Source organism: Coffea eugenioides, chromosome 2, assembly GCF_003713205.1.
Source record: "Coffea eugenioides isolate CCC68of chromosome 2, Ceug_1.0, whole genome shotgun sequence".
Lineage (NCBI taxonomy): Eukaryota > Viridiplantae > Streptophyta > Magnoliopsida > Gentianales > Rubiaceae > Coffea > Coffea eugenioides.
This window is the reverse complement of record NC_040036.1, coordinates 9,221,477-9,240,485: the sequence shown is the minus strand read 5'-3', so window position 1 is coordinate 9,240,485 and position 19,009 is coordinate 9,221,477. Positions and strand designations below refer to the sequence as shown.

At 34.8% G+C, this 19,009-nt stretch overlaps 3 protein-coding genes across 3 annotated transcripts; 1 reads left to right on the top strand and 2 right to left on the bottom strand.

Moving 5' to 3' along the window:
* Positions 1-7,534: 7,534 nt before the first annotated feature.
* LOC113762701 (cytochrome c oxidase assembly protein COX15-like) lies at positions 7,535-11,166 on the bottom strand. Its single transcript, XM_027306258.1, has 7 exons — positions 10,881-11,166; positions 9,975-10,273; positions 9,429-9,654; positions 9,098-9,343; positions 8,867-8,977; positions 8,078-8,209; positions 7,535-7,936 (listed from the first exon to the last, which is right to left on the bottom strand). The coding sequence occupies exons 1-7, from the start codon at positions 11,121-11,123 to the stop codon at positions 7,763-7,765; spliced, it is 1,431 nt and encodes a 476-aa protein (XP_027162059.1). The 5' UTR covers positions 11,124-11,166; the 3' UTR covers positions 7,535-7,762.
* A 1,408-nt stretch (positions 11,167-12,574) lies between these two features.
* Positions 12,575-14,888, top strand: LOC113760990 (protein trichome birefringence-like 36). The gene is made up of 5 exons (XM_027303773.1): positions 12,575-13,015; positions 13,197-13,368; positions 13,495-13,676; positions 13,781-13,939; positions 14,325-14,888. Exons 1-5 carry the CDS (start codon positions 12,675-12,677, stop codon positions 14,620-14,622), a joined length of 1,152 nt encoding a protein of 383 aa, XP_027159574.1. The 5' UTR covers positions 12,575-12,674; the 3' UTR covers positions 14,623-14,888.
* Positions 14,889-16,217: 1,329 nt separating this feature from the next.
* On the bottom strand, positions 16,218-17,376 carry LOC113760991 (germin-like protein subfamily 3 member 2). Its single transcript, XM_027303774.1, has one exon. The coding sequence runs from the start codon at positions 17,029-17,031 to the stop codon at positions 16,399-16,401; it is 633 nt and encodes a 210-aa protein (XP_027159575.1). The 5' UTR covers positions 17,032-17,376; the 3' UTR covers positions 16,218-16,398.
* Between the last annotated feature and the right edge of the window lie 1,633 nt (positions 17,377-19,009).

Genomic DNA, 19,009 nt, shown 5'->3' with positions numbered 1-19,009 from the left:
GGCAATAATGTTTTTTTCGCTCAAAAATTATTAAGAAAATGAAATTTTGTAACTCGACTTCGATCGAGCTCGATAAGACTCGCATTGACTCGAGCCTATGCGAGTCGAACTCGAGTTCTGCGAACAAACTTCGAGCTCGAGCTCCAATAATACTAGGGGTGGGCACGGGTTGGGTACCCGCCCCTAATATGATTTAGCTAACCCGACCCTAATATATCGGATCAATCATTTTACGATCCTAACCCGCTCATAATATCTTTGAGTACCCGCTATTCGGGTACCCGAAAATAAGGGGCGGGTCATACGGTACCCACCCCCAAAAAAAACTCTTTTTCAATAAAAAATTTATTTTCACTTAATATCAACATGTTTTTCAATAAAAAAACATGCTATTCCAATTAATATTGGTAGAGATATTGTAATTAAAATCCATACATCACCATTCTCACACATTTCATCCAACAATCAAATCGATCTCATAAATTTAGTACATATTAGAATTATAATATCTAACGGACAAAACGAATTTCATAATAATTTTGAGTATATCACTATTCTCACACATTTCATCATTCTACAACACAACAAACATAAGGATAATAAGTATTTCGTAACTTTCCCAATTTCCTTAAGGATGTTATGGTACAAGACTGCATCCCAATAAGTCGATTGTGAAATAAAGTTCGGAAAAGAATTGAATAGAACTAATTATTTTTGGAAAAAATATAACCAAAATAACCTTAAAAAATCTTTTCCAACTTCTTTACATCTTTGGAATAGACCTTATGGTATTAAAGGTGATGAAAAAATAAAAATAAATTTCTTACACTAAATAAAAGAGACACATTTAAGAGACATAATTGTAATAAAATAAATCAAATAAATAAATAAATGAAAGACACAAATGTTTTAATTATCTAGCTAACAGAAAATTGAAATTCCAAACGCAAATCTTTGATTGAATTGATGCAAAATTTGTAAGAAAGATCGATGGAAGTAGAATAAAAATAAAAATGATGAAAGGGATGAACAACTTTTATAACAAAGTTTCACAAATTTTTTTTTTTTCATTTTGTTCATTTGGTTCATGTTTCACCCAGAACATTCGCTTTCTTTAAACAAGATGAGGAGAGGTTGATCATATAGGATTAGAATATGAGGCTGTGAGTCACTTCACTTGCACTTAGAATTAAAAATTACAAAGTTATGAAATGATCCCTAATTTTTTAATATTTATAAAATATACCTTGCGAGTCGGGTACCCGCGAGTTTTTATTTTTCTAATCCGTATCCGTACCCGATTTTTGCGGGTACCCGACCCTCGTCTGGCCCGCTAAGAAAAATCGGATCGGATATCCTATTTTTCGGATCGGGTTCATCGGATTTTCGGACCGATGGATTTTTTTGTCCACCTCTAAATAATACTACTCGCTCGAGCTCGAGCATCTTCCTTCTATGTCGAGCTCGACTCGATTCGATTACATCCCTAATAATAAATGCATATGCAAATTATAGATTAGACACAAAATTTTATCAACGATTTATTTTATCCAAACACATATTGAAAACCTTGGGTTAAATCGTTCGAGTCAATTAAGAGTCTGGCTAGTAGATCATTTTGGCACAAAATGGTAGACTCTATTACTTTTACGACCAGAAAATGTGACAAATAAATAATTTGATAATTTACACAACAAAGATACATCAAATAAGTTGATCCTCATACGACAACATCAGTCAAAGCAAAACTTGCATTTTCATTCAGGGCAGTTGCCTCTTGAAATCGAGATTAATGAAATTACTGCAGTACAAATATATTTCACCATTTCGTGTTATCAAATATTCTTCATTTTTATTTTTTGCCTTTTCATTTTTATATTGCACAATAATTTTATATTTATAAAATTATAGTTTACATTAAAAATTACTTTGTATACTTAACTACCCACTATCATATTTATTTTTACCTTTATTCTTATAACAATCCACTACCAAATAATAATTTATTTCTATATTTTATTTAGGTAAATATCAATTTTCTATATATTTTATAAAAATATAAAACCAAGTCTTATACATAATAATTTCAACGATTATTTTTCAAAAATTTGGAAAATGCATCTTCTTGTAAATTGAATGAGTTTTTTTTTTTATCTAAAAACTTTTTTTAGGATTTAACATAAAATAAAAATAATTGATTTAGCAAATCTATCTGAACCTTTTTCTTACGTTTCAACTTTAAAAAAAAATTTAACCAAAAAGGCTACTGGGCGTAATCAGCCCGACAGCATAAGTTTTTAAATATAATACCCTGGTTCACCAGTATGCTAAATTATTATTCATAATTTCTTGCCGTGATGATTTCACTGCTCTTTACATCCATATCAAACATATTTTAGCGATTGGAGACAGCCTGCAGCTTTGTAGGCAAATTTCCACTGGCTGCTGGGCTTAGAAGGCAAATTTCCACTGGTAAGCCCGGCAACCGACAACCTGCAGCATTTTTTTCAAAATTTCCGGTAGCTATCGAGCAAGTCAGCCCGACAACCAAACTTAAAAAAAAAAAATTTCTTTTGCCTACCAGGCTGACTTAGTTTTATACTACTATATTGTCAAAACAACATTGTTCCGACTTTTTTTTTTTTCGGCAATAATCAGCTCAATTAGCCAAAAAAGATGCATATTTCGATTGGGAGTTCAGTGAAAGAAAAGAAAAGAAACATCTTTCTCTTATTTGAGAGTTAGAGAGATATGGAAGGAAAAGATTTTATGAGAATATAACTTTACGTATTTGCCCTTTCAATTTTTAAATTAAAGTCCAAATATTAGCTTTTTTGTTCCAATAAATAGAATATTTGGGCAAGACAAATTTCTAAAATAATTGCATGTGCATTCTCACAAGATGAATAATAATAAGTTGAGTTCCCAAATGGTGTAAGACACATTTTTTATACGTTTCATGATTATTAGCCCTATCTACAAAAGGCTCATCGTCTTTGATCAGGTGATCAGATTTAGGGGCTGATCCCATGGATGATAAAACTCCTAGAGGCATCAGTTTTTGTGAAGCTGTTTGGATTGTTGATCTACAACATGGAAACTGGAATACATGAGAAATGGAAGTTCTTGCTGGATCATTTTACAATTTGAAGCTTACATAGGCAAATAAACATACAGATTGTATGCATTCAAATTTCATATTCATGTATCACCACTGGAGCTTACATGTACCATAACCATGCAAGATATAATCACAAATCAATAATATAAAAATCAAGAGTTCATTGACAAGAATTTTATGATAGAAAATGAACAAAAAATTTAGAATACAAACAATAACAATCTACACAAAAAAAAATGCTTTTTCCATAATTCTCTAGAGAAGATTGAGCAAAGAAAAAAAGAAGAGATTGAGTTAAAAAAATACCTTTTGTTATTGAATTGTTATCAAATATTCTTCTTTTTTATTTTTTGCCTTTTCATTTTTATATTGCACAATAATTTTATATTTATAAAATTATAGTTTACATTAAAAATTACTTTGTATACTTAACTACCCACTATCATATTTATTTTTACCTTTATTCTTATAACAATCCACTACCAAATAATAATTTATTTCTATATTTTATTTAGGTAAATATCAATTTTCTATATATTTTATAAAAATATAAAACCAAGTCTTATACATAATAATTTCAACGATTATTTTTCAAAAATTTGGAAAATGCATCTTCTTGTAAATTGAATGAGTTTTTTTTTTATCTAAAAACTTTTTTTAGGATTTAACATAAAATAAAAATAATTGATTTAGCAAATCTATCTGAACCTTTTTCTTACGTTTCAACTTTAAAAAAAAATGTAACCAAAAAGGCTACTGGGCGTAATCAGCCCGACAGCATAAGTTTTTAAATATAATACCCTGGTTCACCAGTATGCTAAATTATTATTCATAATTTCTTGCCGTGATGATTTCACTGCTCTTTACATCCATATCAAACATATTTTAGCGATTGGAGACAGCCTGCAGCTTTGTAGGCAAATTTCCACTGGCTGCTGGGCTTAGAAGGCAAATTTCCACTGGTAAGCCCGGCAACCGACAACCTGCAGCATTTTTTTCAAGCTATCGAGCAAGTCAGCCCGACAACCAAACTTAAAAAAAAAAAATTTCTTTTGCCTACCAGGCTGACTTAGTTTTATACTACTATATTGTCAAAACAACATTGTTCCGACTTTTTTTTTTTTCGGCAATAATCAGCTCAATTAGCCAAAAAAGATGCATATTTCGATTGGGAGTTCAGTGAAAGAAAAGAAAAGAAACATCTTTCTCTTATTTGAGAGTTAGAGAGATATGGAAGGAAAAGATTTTATGAGAATATAACTTTACGTATTTGCCCTTTCAATTTTTAAATTAAAGTCCAAATATTAGCTTTTTTGTTCCAATAAATAGAATATTTGGGCAAGACAAATTTCTAAAATAATTGCATGTGCATTCTCACAAGATGAATAATAATAAGTTGAGTTCCCAAATGGTGTAAGACACATTTTTTATACGTTTCATGATTATTAGCCCTATCTACAAAAGGCTCATCGTCTTTGATCAGGTGATCAGATTTAGGGGCTGATCCCATGGATGATAAAACTCCTAGAGGCATCAGTTTTTGTGAAGCTGTTTGGATTGTTGATCTACAACATGGAAACTGGAATACATGAGAAATGGAAGTTCTTGCTGGATCATTTTACAATTTGAAGCTTACATAGGCAAATAAACATACAGATTGTATGCATTCAAATTTCATATTCATGTATCACCACTGGAGCTTACATGTACCATAACCATGCAAGATATAATCACAAATCAATAATATAAAAATCAAGAGTTCATTGACAAGAATTTTATGATAGAAAATGAACAAAAAATTTAGAATACAAACAATAACAATCTACACAAAAAAAAATGCTTTTTCCATAATTCTCTAGAGAAGATTGAGCAAAGAAAAAAAGAAGAGATTGAGTTAAAAAAATACCTTTTGTTATTGAATTGTTATCAAATATTCTTCTTTTTTATTTTTTGCCTTTTCATTTTTATATTGCACAATAATTTTATATTTATAAAATTATAGTTTACATTAAAAATTACTTTGTATACTTAACTACCCACTATCATATTTATTTTTACCTTTATTCTTATAACAATCCACTACCAAATAATAATTTATTTCTATATTTTATTTAGGTAAATATCAATTTTCTATATATTTTATAAAAATATAAAACCAAGTCTTATACATAATAATTTCAACGATTATTTTTCAAAAATTTGGAAAATGCATCTTCTTGTAAATTGAATGAGTTTTTTTTTTATCTAAAAACTTTTTTTAGGATTTAACATAAAATAAAAATAATTGATTTAGCAAATCTATCTGAACCTTTTTCTTACGTTTCAACTTTAAAAAAAAATGTAACCAAAAAGGCTACTGGGCGTAATCAGCCCGACAGCATAAGTTTTTAAATATAATACCCTGGTTCACCAGTATGCTAAATTATTATTCATAATTTCTTGCCGTGATGATTTCACTGCTCTTTACATCCATATCAAACATATTTTAGCGATTGGAGACAGCCTGCAGCTTTGTAGGCAAATTTCCACTGGCTGCTGGGCTTAGAAGGCAAATTTCCACTGGTAAGCCCGGCAACCGACAACCTGCAGCATTTTTTTCAAAATTTCCGGTAGCTATCGAGCAAGTCAGCCCGACAACCAAACTTAAAAAAAAAAAATTTCTTTTGCCTACCAGGCTGACTTAGTTTTATACTACTATATTGTCAAAACAACATTGTTCCGACTTTTTTTTTTTTCGGCAATAATCAGCTCAATTAGCCAAAAAAGATGCATATTTCGATTGGGAGTTCAGTGAAAGAAAAGAAAAGAAACATCTTTCTCTTATTTGAGAGTTAGAGAGATATGGAAGGAAAAGATTTTATGAGAATATAACTTTACGTATTTGCCCTTTCAATTTTTAAATTAAAGTCCAAATATTAGCTTTTTTGTTCCAATAAATAGAATATTTGGGCAAGACAAATTTCTAAAATAATTGCATGTGCATTCTCACAAGATGAATAATAATAAGTTGAGTTCCCAAATGGTGTAAGACACATTTTTTATACGTTTCATGATTATTAGCCCTATCTACAAAAGGCTCATCGTCTTTGATCAGGTGATCAGATTTAGGGGCTGATCCCATGGATGATAAAACTCCTAGAGGCATCAGTTTTTGTGAAGCTGTTTGGATTGTTGATCTACAACATGGAAACTGGAATACATGAGAAATGGAAGTTCTTGCTGGATCATTTTACAATTTGAAGCTTACATAGGCAAATAAACATACAGATTGTATGCATTCAAATTTCATATTCATGTATCACCACTGGAGCTTACATGTACCATAACCATGCAAGATATAATCACAAATCAATAATATAAAAATCAAGAGTTCATTGACAAGAATTTTATGATAGAAAATGAACAAAAAATTTAGAATACAAACAATAACAATCTACACAAAAAAAATGCTTTTTCCATAATTCTCTAGAGAAGATTGAGCAAAGAAAAAAAGAAGAGATTGAGTTAAAAAAATACCTTTTGTTATTGAATTGTGGGTGAAGAACAAAAGAAAGCCAAGTGAACTCAACTAGTTGGAAGTATAGAAAGTATAGAACTCAGAAAGCTTTGTATCGGTGCTTTTACAAATTAACTTTAGGATATATCGGAAATAATGAAGTTTTGTATCAACTTTTGAAGGACAAAATTGTTATATTAAAAATATCTTTTGGCGCCCAACAAGTTTTCATCCTTTTCTTCCCAATTTTAGGCGAAAATTTTTTCACCAATTAGAGGAAGTCCCATCCGTTTATTTCGTTTATCTTTCGTCCTTGTTAAAACTCCCAAAAGAATTAAATGGTAAGACTTTCTCTCAGGATACTTTCTTTTCTGTCATTTTCTCTCGATCCTAATGAAGCCTAAATTTGAATCAACGGACGTATAATTTGAGGGCTGCAATGGTCATTAGGGGTCTCCGGGTCGGATCCGAGAACATGGTGCCCGAGAATGTTAAATCTATTTTACCATCCAATTCAATGTTCATTTCTAACTATTAAAAAAAAAATTTAATTATTATTTTATAACCTCTAAGGTTTCATATCACTCCGTAAGAATTAATCCACACAATTGATGAGAACATATAATTTTTTTCACTCGAAATTTTTTTATCTTACTTTGAAGACAAACTTGTAAATTTCATTGGATATAAAACTTCGAACTATTTCTAATTCCTGGCTTATTACCAACTATGCTACATTTTGATGCCAAAAATAAACATTTACGTATGATCAAATGAAAATCACTGCAAGGCCCTTACGAGTGGTCTGACTAGTTCCGTAACCTAGTAATTACCAGTAAGTCTCGTGATTGATCCCTATGTGTTACTTTGATGCGTATCCTTGGAACAAAGCCGAAAGGTTGGAATACTCCTAAGTGGAAAAAAAATGAAAAACATTGCACGAAGGACCACAATGGTTCTAAAATAATGAGCATTCCCACTGATGACAGAAATTGCAGATGCAAGAGAGACACCATTTTGCACCAAATCTTTCTTCCATACAACAGCTACATTCAGAACTCTCATTTGCAGTTTCTTTTTAAGTAATCTAAATATCGGAAGCCGAAAATAATCCGCCGTCTAATACACATTATCCTGATGATCATCTAGGTGACTGTTTTTACAACAGGAGGCAGAGTCTTCAGAAGTGACATTGAAGGCCGACGTACGGTGTGATTGAGCAGAAGCATCAGACTTAGAAGCGTTAGAGCTCCAGCTTGATGAGCTGTGCCAAGTGACACAGGTACGTATGACAAAAGAGTTGATACCCCCAAAGTGACCTGTCGATGGAGCAAAATTTATTTAACAGATAAATTTAAATCATTCATGCGCGTCTGACAAAGGCAATCAAGCCAAGGAATTGGCCAGACAATTGTGATAAAGCTCGCCAACGAGGATTGCTAGAACTTAGCAGGACACACCTGGAGAGCAGCCATGCCTACTATACTTCCGATCAAGGAGCGTATGGCCGGATGCAGGTCCAGGTTCCGAGTTGAGAACCATAAGCCACCAATTGCTGCTAAAGTCGTAGTGGCAAGTAAACGATGATCTAGCTGTTAAAGAAATCGAGTCTTGTTATTAGAAAATATTGCATACCAACACAAAATATGGATTCTAACAGAGATGAGATTTCATATTTGCATCTGGTCAGAGAACTAAAGTTAGTTGCTTTCCATCTTTCAAGAACATAAACATTAGAGAGCCAAGTTTGTCATACAGTGAATTGAGACAAATATCACACACAGTAAATGCTTATGCAGCCAGGCCATAAAACTTCAAGATTTTTAAACCTACATTCCCTGAAAGTTTTCTCATAGCATCTTGACCACAGTAAATCCGACTTTGTATCTTCCATCTACAGTCATTATCAATGTCAATGTACCAGGTTGAGTACTTGATTCACACTTCTATTTCTGTCCTGATGATCCCAAAGGAGAAGGTCAACATTATCTGAGAACCATCTCTTCAATGTGCTAAATTTTGCTAGAAGAAAAAGAAAAAGAAAATAAATGTAACATCAAATGTCCAACCTTTTCTCGTGTCAGTGTCCACATCATTTCATTTCATAAGTAGATTCCTACAATAAAACTATTGATAATAAACAAAGACAGCACACTTCCTAATGATAATAAATAAAGTTCACCAATTCATCTGGAATCCAATAATATTTCAGCAAATGTGAAGTCTGACTAGAAACTAAGAGAGGTTACCTGCACAGTTGATGTATTCTCAAAGAAGTTCCGCAGAAGAGGCTTCATATTGAAAATATCTTCTGGAACCCATGTATCACCCATCTTTGGGAAAGTGTTAAAGGCACGACCCTATTGATTTTAGGTGCAGCCACAAGTTAAAATGAATATATTTCTGACTCATAAAATACAGAGCTTGTCCTTTGATTATTGGCAAACATATCAAGTTTCAAAGAAGCAATAGGTACATACAGCATCATTTCCTGCAACAAATGCTCCTGAGACAGCAGTGATTCCGACAAGAATGCTCACAGGGAGGGCAAGTCGCTTAACTTTTGCAGCACCCTTAACCCAAGCTACTGACTCAGCAGGAGGTTCAGGCATAACAACTGAAAGAGCAGTCCAGAAGAGCCCACTGTAAATTACAAATGCTGAAGTAAGATGGGCCGCTAGGCGGTAAGGGCTGACTCTTGGTTCAGCATATTCCGATTCAGGGGCCTATAAAGGAAAAGAAATTAGACCTTTTTGAATAGATATGTGTCAGATATTAATCATTGCAAGTAGAAAACCCAGTTCTTGATACCTCTAAACCACTTTTAACCATCCACCAACCTATTAGTCCCTGCCCGGCACCAAGAGCAAATAACCCAGATAATCTAAGTCCAAGTTGTAGAGTAATATAACCCTTGCGAAGAAAGTAAGAGAATGGCAGAGCAAACATGATACCCAGTGCTCTTCCCCACATTCGATGTGCATACTCCATCCAATAAATGAACTTGAAATCATCAATACTCATCCCTTTGTTTACACTGCAACAAAACAAAACTAAGAAATGCAGCGAAAAGTGCTCCCAAGTGAACATGACTAACAAATATTGTGACTGACATAAAAATTACTATCATGTTTAATGATCAGTAGAGACCTAATCAACAAACAAAGAGCACAGAAAATTCATCAAGACACGAAATACCCTATGAGAATATCATATGCAGCAAATAAATAAATAAATATCAGCACAAAATGCACCAGGAGTTCCAAAAAGTTAATATTGTAAACATGACTGATTCTTGCGAAAGTAAAACAGCAAATAATTTGAACTACAATTGCATAAAATGCTACCTCAACTGACCGTTTATATTCAGGTGACTGTTTATATTTCTCAAATTCAACCAGCCAATCTTCATCTGTTAGAGGAGGAAGCCTCCCAGTGAATTTCCAGTCAGTCATTGAAAGCCCCGATCTGGTTAATCGTGTCATACCGCCAAGCACCACCATACTGAAGACCCAAGCAGCAGATCCAAAAAGCCATATCCCAACCAACTTTTGGGCACGAGGCCCAGCAGTTACAAGGAGCCTCAAACCATCCTTCTTTTCTGTAGACGCAGCTGCTGCAGTGGATAAATTCCTAAAGGATCGTCTGCAGAAACCCTGAAACCAGAAAGCTGGGTTAGCAACCATGATCATTAGAACAAAATGCTAATAAAGTCCATTGCCTTGTCCATGAAACGAAAGTACAAGATCAAACCTAATTATAGCATCTAAGTTAAGATCTTCTACCCATTAATCAAGCCAAATTTCCCAGTTTTCAAACTTACAATTGAGATTTTAACAGCATCCTATCCCAGAGGTATTAAAGACCAAAGCAACAAACAGATCAAGATATGGCTAAAACCTGCAGTATTTCCATGTTGCTTCCTATCAATATGACTAAGAATTGAAACAGTTCATATCAAATTTGAAGAAAAAATGCCATCTTCTTTTTTTCACAAAAAATCCACTGCTTCTAGTTGTCTATTAACAATCTTAACATTAAGCCGCCACCAAATTGAACAAAGGGATGATCTTTAATCAAAAGCTAAACATGCTAAACCCATTATACCAAAAAAATATTCGGAATAGACATTTCTGTTTGTCTATAAAATACCAAAAAAAAAAGGAAGGAAAAGAAAACGAAAAAGGGCAATAAACATTTATGTTGGTCTATAAGATACAAAAATAAGCTGATTACACTTGAGAAGAGGAACAAGAAATGAACCTTATGATTAGGATAATGACGACGAAATGCTTTGAATCCCAAGTTACTCAAGCTTCTGATAATGCTGGTTTGGCTTGCAGGAATAAGATTAGAAGAAAAAGAAGAGTAAGTTTTTGAGTGGATCAGCAAGGAGGGCTCATTGGAAATGCAAAGCCCTGATGTTGATAATCTTGAATTTGAGGAAATTTGATTAACTATGTTTTTAGTTTTTCTGAAAGCTGAGATAAGTCTGCTCTCCATCATGTTTTCTCCACCCTGTTAGATTATATTTCTTTTTCTCACTTCGTTCTGTTTAGAGGATTTGAATGTAATGGGGTTTTAGAGTTTGGTGTTTTGAGTTACAGAAAAGTCCCGAGGCGAGGGTTTAAGCCTTTATGGCTTTTATTGTACATGACCGCTCTCTGAACCGCGACCGGGGAATTTCGAGCAATAGACAAGGTCCAGAAGGGCAAAGCATGAAGCAGGCTTGCTGATTATGGAGTAGTGGGGAATTGGGCCGACGACAGAATAAACTCCGAGAACCCAAAAAAATAGTCCAAAAAGCAGAATTAGACCATGACGCAGGTCCAGTGTGAGTCCTTTCGCTTTTGAGAAAAATTGTAACAAGGTCTGAACCCAAAAAAAAAAGGAAGAAAAAAAGCAACCGAGTAAAACAGTCTATTATTACTAGGTATCGGGTGCGTTTGATAAAATTGAAATTTAAAATTTAAATTATAAAATCTGAATTTATTAAATTATTGAATTGTTAAATATTAAATCTAATACATTTAAGTGTATATTACATTCAATGACAAGCAAATAATTTATCACTTAATTTTGGGAATAAGTTTTGCCTAAAAAATCCGTGCCAGTTAATTAATTCAAATGTTCAATTTTTGATTATTAACTTATTTGAATATGTTAAAATTTTAACCCATTAAATTTAATTACTGAATTGAATTATCAAACAGAACCTTAATTATTTTATTTTTTAAAGAAAAATGTTTGAATGGGTTCGATCAGATATCCCCACAAATCAATGCATGCTTTTCGAGATCATGGACCCTTATAAGCGTTTTGACAAATCGTACACTAGCAACCAACAAAGCGCTCACATCTGACATCACAATCTTAGTTGTTACCCTTAGAAGAAAATGCTTACAATCAATACTCGTTAGTCCTAACTCCTAATCTCATATACTCGTACCATCATAAGCATCCCCCTATCCTTACAATATAGCTCTAAACCTTGCCTCAAAGTGACATTAAAGATCAATCTATCAGGTAAATAAGTGGCCTTAAGAGCCTGAAATTACGGAGTTACGGTTGCCAACAGCAAGTTCAGTTTCAAACTTCCGATCAACAATCCCCTAGATGAAGAACTTTTATTTTGCTTTGTTTTGATTCTTCTTCCTGGAATTAGGTAGTGCGGAAGCAATGATGATTGAACCATGCATTACAAACTTTTGTACTGAGTTTTGTCATAGTAGAAGCGAAAGAACCAACGTGGCCAGCCCTTTAAATGATTTGTACCCAAGGGAAAAAGGCAAAGTTATAGTAGTACCATCTTTAATTACCACTACAGAGACTTCTATCTAATGAGTAAAAAGTACATTTGCATGGTCCATTGCTCCATATCCCAGCGCAAGTCAAGGCGAGATGGAACTAACAGTACTCACTTTAGTCTACCCTAATTAAATTTAAAGGCCTCCCACTTGCAAATTTACTTCACAACACTGGAGCTCAGCTGATAGGGTAGCTTCCCAGTTGCTCTCCAAGGCTTAAACTTAACAAGTTCAGTTCCACTGGTTGCAGATGGGAGCCAAGGCTAAGATCAGTTGGCCATTAATGTGGCTTTTGTTCTTGTGCTTTTTCCTACTGAATTTGTCTGATGGTGAATCTTCAAGGTATGAGCAAGAGGAGCTGTCGTGGCTGGCCGACAATGACGACGAAATTAACATGATTCAAGGCAGGCATGCCTCGCTCAGGAGATGTGATTTAACCTCTGGAAAATGGGTTTATGATCAAACTTATCCGCTTTATGATCCAAGCACTTGCCCCTACCTTAGCACTGCAGTTAAATGTCAGAAGAACGGACGCCCTGATTCTGATTATGAAAAGTGGAGGTGGAAGCCAGACGGTTGTACGATTCCAAGGTACCTCAATTACCTTCAAATAAGCGCATCATTTTTCAGTGCATTATTATTCTCCTTTGGGGATTATCTTTTCTGGGAAATCTTCTTCTTCTTCTTCTTTTTTTTAGACATAAAATGCATGATTGCATGCCGTGATATGAGTATGTATGTCTTTGCTCCATTGAGTGGTCCGGTGATGCAGGTTTGATGCATTGGAATTTCTGGGGAGAATGAGAAGGAAGAGAATAATGCTTGTAGGTGATTCCATAATGAGGAACCAATGGGAGTCTCTTGTCTGTTTAGTCCAATCTGTTATTCCAACTGCTCGAAAAATGGTCACTTATCATGGTCCTGCCATGGCATTCCAAGCATTGGTAAGGAGAGAAATTTAGAAAGCTTCTATATGGTTAGATGAAAGCCTCTGTTTTTAACAGTGGAATGGGAATGGTACTCTCAAATATTGTAGGTGCATGATCGGTTTAATTGTTGAATTTTGACAGGATTATGAGACATCGATTGAGTTTTGTTGGGCTCCATTTCTCGTGGAACTGAAGAAGGAAACAGCAGGCAAAAGAATACTGCATCTAGACTTGATAGAAGAGAATGCGAAGTACTGGAGAGGAGTTGATGTTCTTGTTTTTGATTCAGCCCATTGGTGGACTCATTCTGATCAATATAGTTCGTAAGACAGAATCTTCTTGTCCCACTTCTACAAGATTAATAAAATGTTTGCATTCATAGCATCATTCCTTTGTTGTTATATCCTATAAAGTAACTAAATTGCAGGTGGGACTTCCTCGCGGATGGAAACAATGCATATACGAATATGAACCCAATGGTTGCATATGAGAAAGGACTCACTACATGGGCTAAGTGGATAGACTTGAATCTTGATCCTCGCAGAAGTCGAGTCTTTTTCAGGAGCATGTCTCCGAGGCATAACAGGTAATCAACCAGAATTTCATCCTTTGTAAAATGTAACACTCCAACTCTCCAACATTATTAACTTCAATATTACTCTTTCTGTATAACCAGACTAGAGATTGAATGGGTTCCATGGTAAGTCGACAGTTTATGAACCTCAAAAAAAAAAAAAAATGACACAGATTTAGTGTTTTATTAGTTCCTGACTAGGTTTGACCAATGTAGTTGCCTTCTAAGCTTTTGGATTGTCTCAAACTGAACCTTGAATCAGTCCTTAATCAGGCATGCCAAATTCCGTACCAGTTTAACAATGCTAATATTGCAATCTCTAACAGAGCTTTCCACATGCTGATTTAGATTGAAGTATATATAGGTTATTAATCATCAGGGATTCATTTATTGGCAGGGACAACGGCTGGAAATGTTATAATCAGAAGGAACCTCTTCAATACTTCAGTCACCCTCATGTCCCTCCACAATTACCTGTATTAAGAGGGGTGCTACGAAGGATGAGATTTCCAGTATATCTGCAGGATATTACTACATTGTCAGCACTTAGAAGAGACGGCCATCCATCTGTTTATGGTAGATCCATAGGCCAAGAAGAGAAACAGCACGTCAAAGGGTATACCTCTGATTGTAGCCATTGGTGCCTCCCTGGAGTTCCTGATACCTGGAATGAAATGTTAAATGTTCTACTATGAACATAAAATCTGAAGCAATTTATGTTCTAGAACTATGTAAAGGTGGATTGCTCAGATTATTAGTGTCAGTTGTGGTGGTACTTCATCATTTCTCAGTATCATGCGGTTTCTCGAGCAATTCCTATGTTATATAAGTATCCTATATAGATTGGAGTGTCTGACATCAGAGTTGTGACTTTGTGGTAGAAAAGTATGCTTATTCATTGGTCAGTTCTTCGTTTTGGTGCAACATCCTTAATCATTTTAGTTAATTTGCATTGGTTGAATATGCCCGTTGGTAACTAGTAACATCAGAAATTATGCAAGTTCGTCTGAAAAGCGATCAACTCCTGCAACATTTTGTTCTTTTGCGCAATATTTCTGCATCAAATGTCAAGAGATGCTCCTAAAAGGTGTAAGATTTCTGCACCAGCTAAAGGATTAGTGATTTGTTATTAGTTTAATCATGATAGACTACAAATGTTCCAAACATGGTCCAAAATTCCCCTCAATTAGGGAAAGAGAATTGATCATGAAGCTTTACAGCTCACCCTTCCAACAAATCATGGTGCCTTCTGTCTCCCAAGCAATATCATATGCGCGCCAAGCTTGTTCTTCTTTGCTTTAGTGAAATGATGATCTCTTATGTTTTAGCTGCAACAAAGGAATTCCAGAAAAAGTACAAACTCAACCCTTTAACTGCCTATAAATCAACTTCTTCACTGCTTTCGCTCGTTTTTGAGTATCAGGTACTGTCAAATCAGTTTCTCTTGACCTTCATCCGTGCAATACTGCAGCTTGTACAAGTAATACTAATCTAGGGAAGAGGGGCAGGAACGGTTTCCTGGCAGTTCACGGCCAAGATTTGGCCAAAAAAAATTGTAAGGTCCAGATTTCATCTTGTACCTCATTTTTAACAACATGCGTGGGACTCACAAAATTTTATTCTAGAGTTACACATTATTGAAAGTAAATTACACCGTATGCAAATAGAGTTACGCCATGTATAAAATACACATAACCTTGACGTTCCTGACCCGGTCCCTAATCTAGTATCAAAATTGTCGTGAAGATATGTATAAACTATAACCACTAAACTCTGATATTCTGCAAGCTGCAAAGAAATTCGTGATCCTGTACCTTTGAACATGGGTCATCATTCATGTAGCGCTGGACTTCTTTGTGGCTCGTTTTTCCAGGAGAACGTGTTCTTTTGCTTTATCAAAGTGTTAGTTGAGGTAGTTGAAGGTTGAAATCTTTTTTGACTGAGGAGTTCTATATTCATCATCATATTTAATCTTTTTGGAGACATTGTCTCTTCTAGAATCATAGTTTATCACTTTATCTACACTTGAAGGATGTGGACTATATCAAATCTATGTCAGATTGGTCAAATGACAAATCCAGACTGGAATCAAATAGACAACATTGGATTCCAATTCAGAACCACATTAACATCATACTGCAATTACAGTACTATAGCATAGCCAAATAGGTATGTGTATATAGCTCTACCACAGTACAGATTCTAGACTTCTAGTTCTGTGAATTAGTAGAAAACAAGAACTCGTAAAGTATAGCCAACAATAGTGAATGAGATGTGTTGCTATAAGAAGTTTAACTGAAAACTCCTGATACATTATTATTTTCATTGATACCATACATTTGATGCCTATAATCCACACAAGTTGCAGCTCAAGTTTCTGCTAAAACTGATTTAAAGAATTGTAACCTGATACAACAAAAGCCAGGAGATTAAGATGGAGTAGGAGAGAGGCCTCCACTCTACTTCAGATGCTAGGATTCAAAGTGCTTCCTCAATTTAGCGAGCTCCTTGGAATTGAATCCAAAAGCCTTCAGCAAAAGCTCATCTTTAATTTCAGATCCAAAAATTGCAGCTGGAATTTTCACCAACCCTGGATTCTGACTGTCAAAACTTCCTAGTATCGTAGCTGCTGAATCTCCAACATTCATCTGAAAGTGTACAAGACCCCTTGGAAAGACCATCACCTCACCCTTCTCAAGCACTCTAGCAAAAACTCTGTTTTTTGTGTCAATAAACCCGGAATAAATCTTTCCCTCCAGCACAAATCCAACCTCAGTAGCTCTTGGATGATAGTGCGGGACATTAACCCCACCAGCAGCAAAATCAGCACGTACAAATGACATCCCCAGTGTGTTTAATCCAGGAAAAACAGTTGAGCTAACTGGAGTGGCTGCAAAACCAGTTTTCTTGAAATCGCCAGGGCTTTTTATGCCTGCATATACAAAATCTTCAACTGTGACCAATGTTGAGTTTTTGCAAGAAAGGGCATCGGATGAAAGATTTGTTCTTGGTACGCAAAAATCATAGACTGGATCAGGATCTGAAGATGAAACTGCATGAATACGGATGAGAATTACTAAGAAAGCTGTCACCTTGGAAACCATGGTTAGTGTCTTTATCAATGAAAGAAATGGGCGAAGACTGGACTTTTAAAGAGCTGGCGGCTCTGAAACAAATTATTGCTTATATACTGCCAAACAGCCCAGCAATCAACAATATTTGACCAAATGACTACACCAGAAGAATTGTGATTAGCACCAGATGTTACCACTTCCTTTTCAATTTAATTTTTCACCAACCTTTGACTTAAAATGAAATTATTCTTCAACCTAAAATGAATGACACTCGTTCTCTCTACCAACTTAGCTATCACAACATCACAAAGTAGTATGTGTTGACTTCACCAAAATATATAATATATTCACATTGCATTAAGCATTCTGCTTCATGGAGTAGCTTGCTTTGGGATGAAGATAAAGAGGAGTAGTTTCTCCTCTCTTCTTTTTGTTGTTCAGTAATTAAAGGTGGAGTAGTTAGCTCCCACATGACTGCATTCGAAAGTATAGTCATGCTAATATTTCATTCTTTTCAATACACTTGATTGCTTTAAATTGCTTGCCTTCGTGGACCAAATACATAAAGTGTAAGGACCCTGTGTAGAAAACAATAATGCAGGGAATTGAATTATTACCCAGTTTTATTCTTATATTCAGACTTCAAAGACAAGTGAAGATAATAATGTCATCCAACATCTCAAGCTTAAGGACCACTAGGCAAAGCCCAAATCATGATTCTTATTTCTTGGCCACCTACACATGAATAGAGAGCGCTGAATGGTCACTTTTACAATTTCCTGGGGTACCATCTTTTTACTTTGGGAGCTACTTTGAAACGAGCTTTTTTTCTTGTGGGATGACATTGGCAAAAGATTCAGCAAACTTCAACATGCACCAATCAGTACTCACCCGATTCTTATTGGCAATAACATGCAAACGAAAAGCAATTTCTGCGAAGATCAATCATCTAAATTCAGTAAAATTTTCTTTAGACTTGTAAGTTCCTATAAGATGATGCAAAATTGTGGAGCTGAATGCAAAGTCAATCTTCATCAATACAAGTAGTGTGCTGCTCCATGTTTGAGAGTGGTGGATGAAGGCGAGTGGTCACCGAACCACGACTTTGAAGTGGGGCATTTGTCATTTGAAGGCGTGGAACTGTATGTTGTCAAAGCATTGTCCCTCCAACTTTTGACATCTTAAAGCGTAGGCTTTCTCATTGCGTTAAGTGCTCCTTCAAAATGGGGCATTTTAAGGGTGTGTTACCGAATACTCCTATTATAATACTCCTATCAAGCTTTAAAATAATTCGTTTTAAGTGTAAAAATCTTAGGTTTGTTAGGATAGCCCAGTTTTTTCCCCCAAAAAAATATATAAAAATTGCTTGCATTATAAAAAATTGAACATTTTTCAATTAGTTTTTTTTATCTTTCATACCATATTTTTATTACATATATATCACAATACAAAAAGTGCAATATTGTTATTTCAAATTTTTTTTCAAATAATAATGGGCTTGTTTGGAAGTGAAATTTTTGACCAAATTTTTTAGCTACTAATTTTTTAACAACTTTTGATACAGGAACCCCAAAAAACTTATCAAAATTTTTTACCTATACACTTCAAAATAATACACAAAAAACTTTCCCTTCAACTTTTCTTCTTCTTTTTCCTCCCATACCCAACCGGCCACCACCTCCATCACCGCTTCCGAAGCCGATAACTATTCTGGCCAACTTTTGCCGGCCTTCCTCTTTTTTTTTTTTTTTCCCTCCCCTCCCCCTTTGACCGATATGTTGGTTTCCAAAATCTCTTTTTTCTTTTTTTTTCTTTCTCCCTCCCCCCTTCCTCTTTCCCTCTGTCTTTCCCCACCACCTTCCCCCTCCCGCAGCTTGGGGAGAAGAAAAATTGCAAAAAAATAAAAATTAAAATTAAAAAAGGTTCTGCCGACGCTAACTGGCACCAGCAGTAACGACGAGGAAGGTTCTCGAGAATTTGCAGTCAAGAAGCCAAGAGCCCTCCTGTC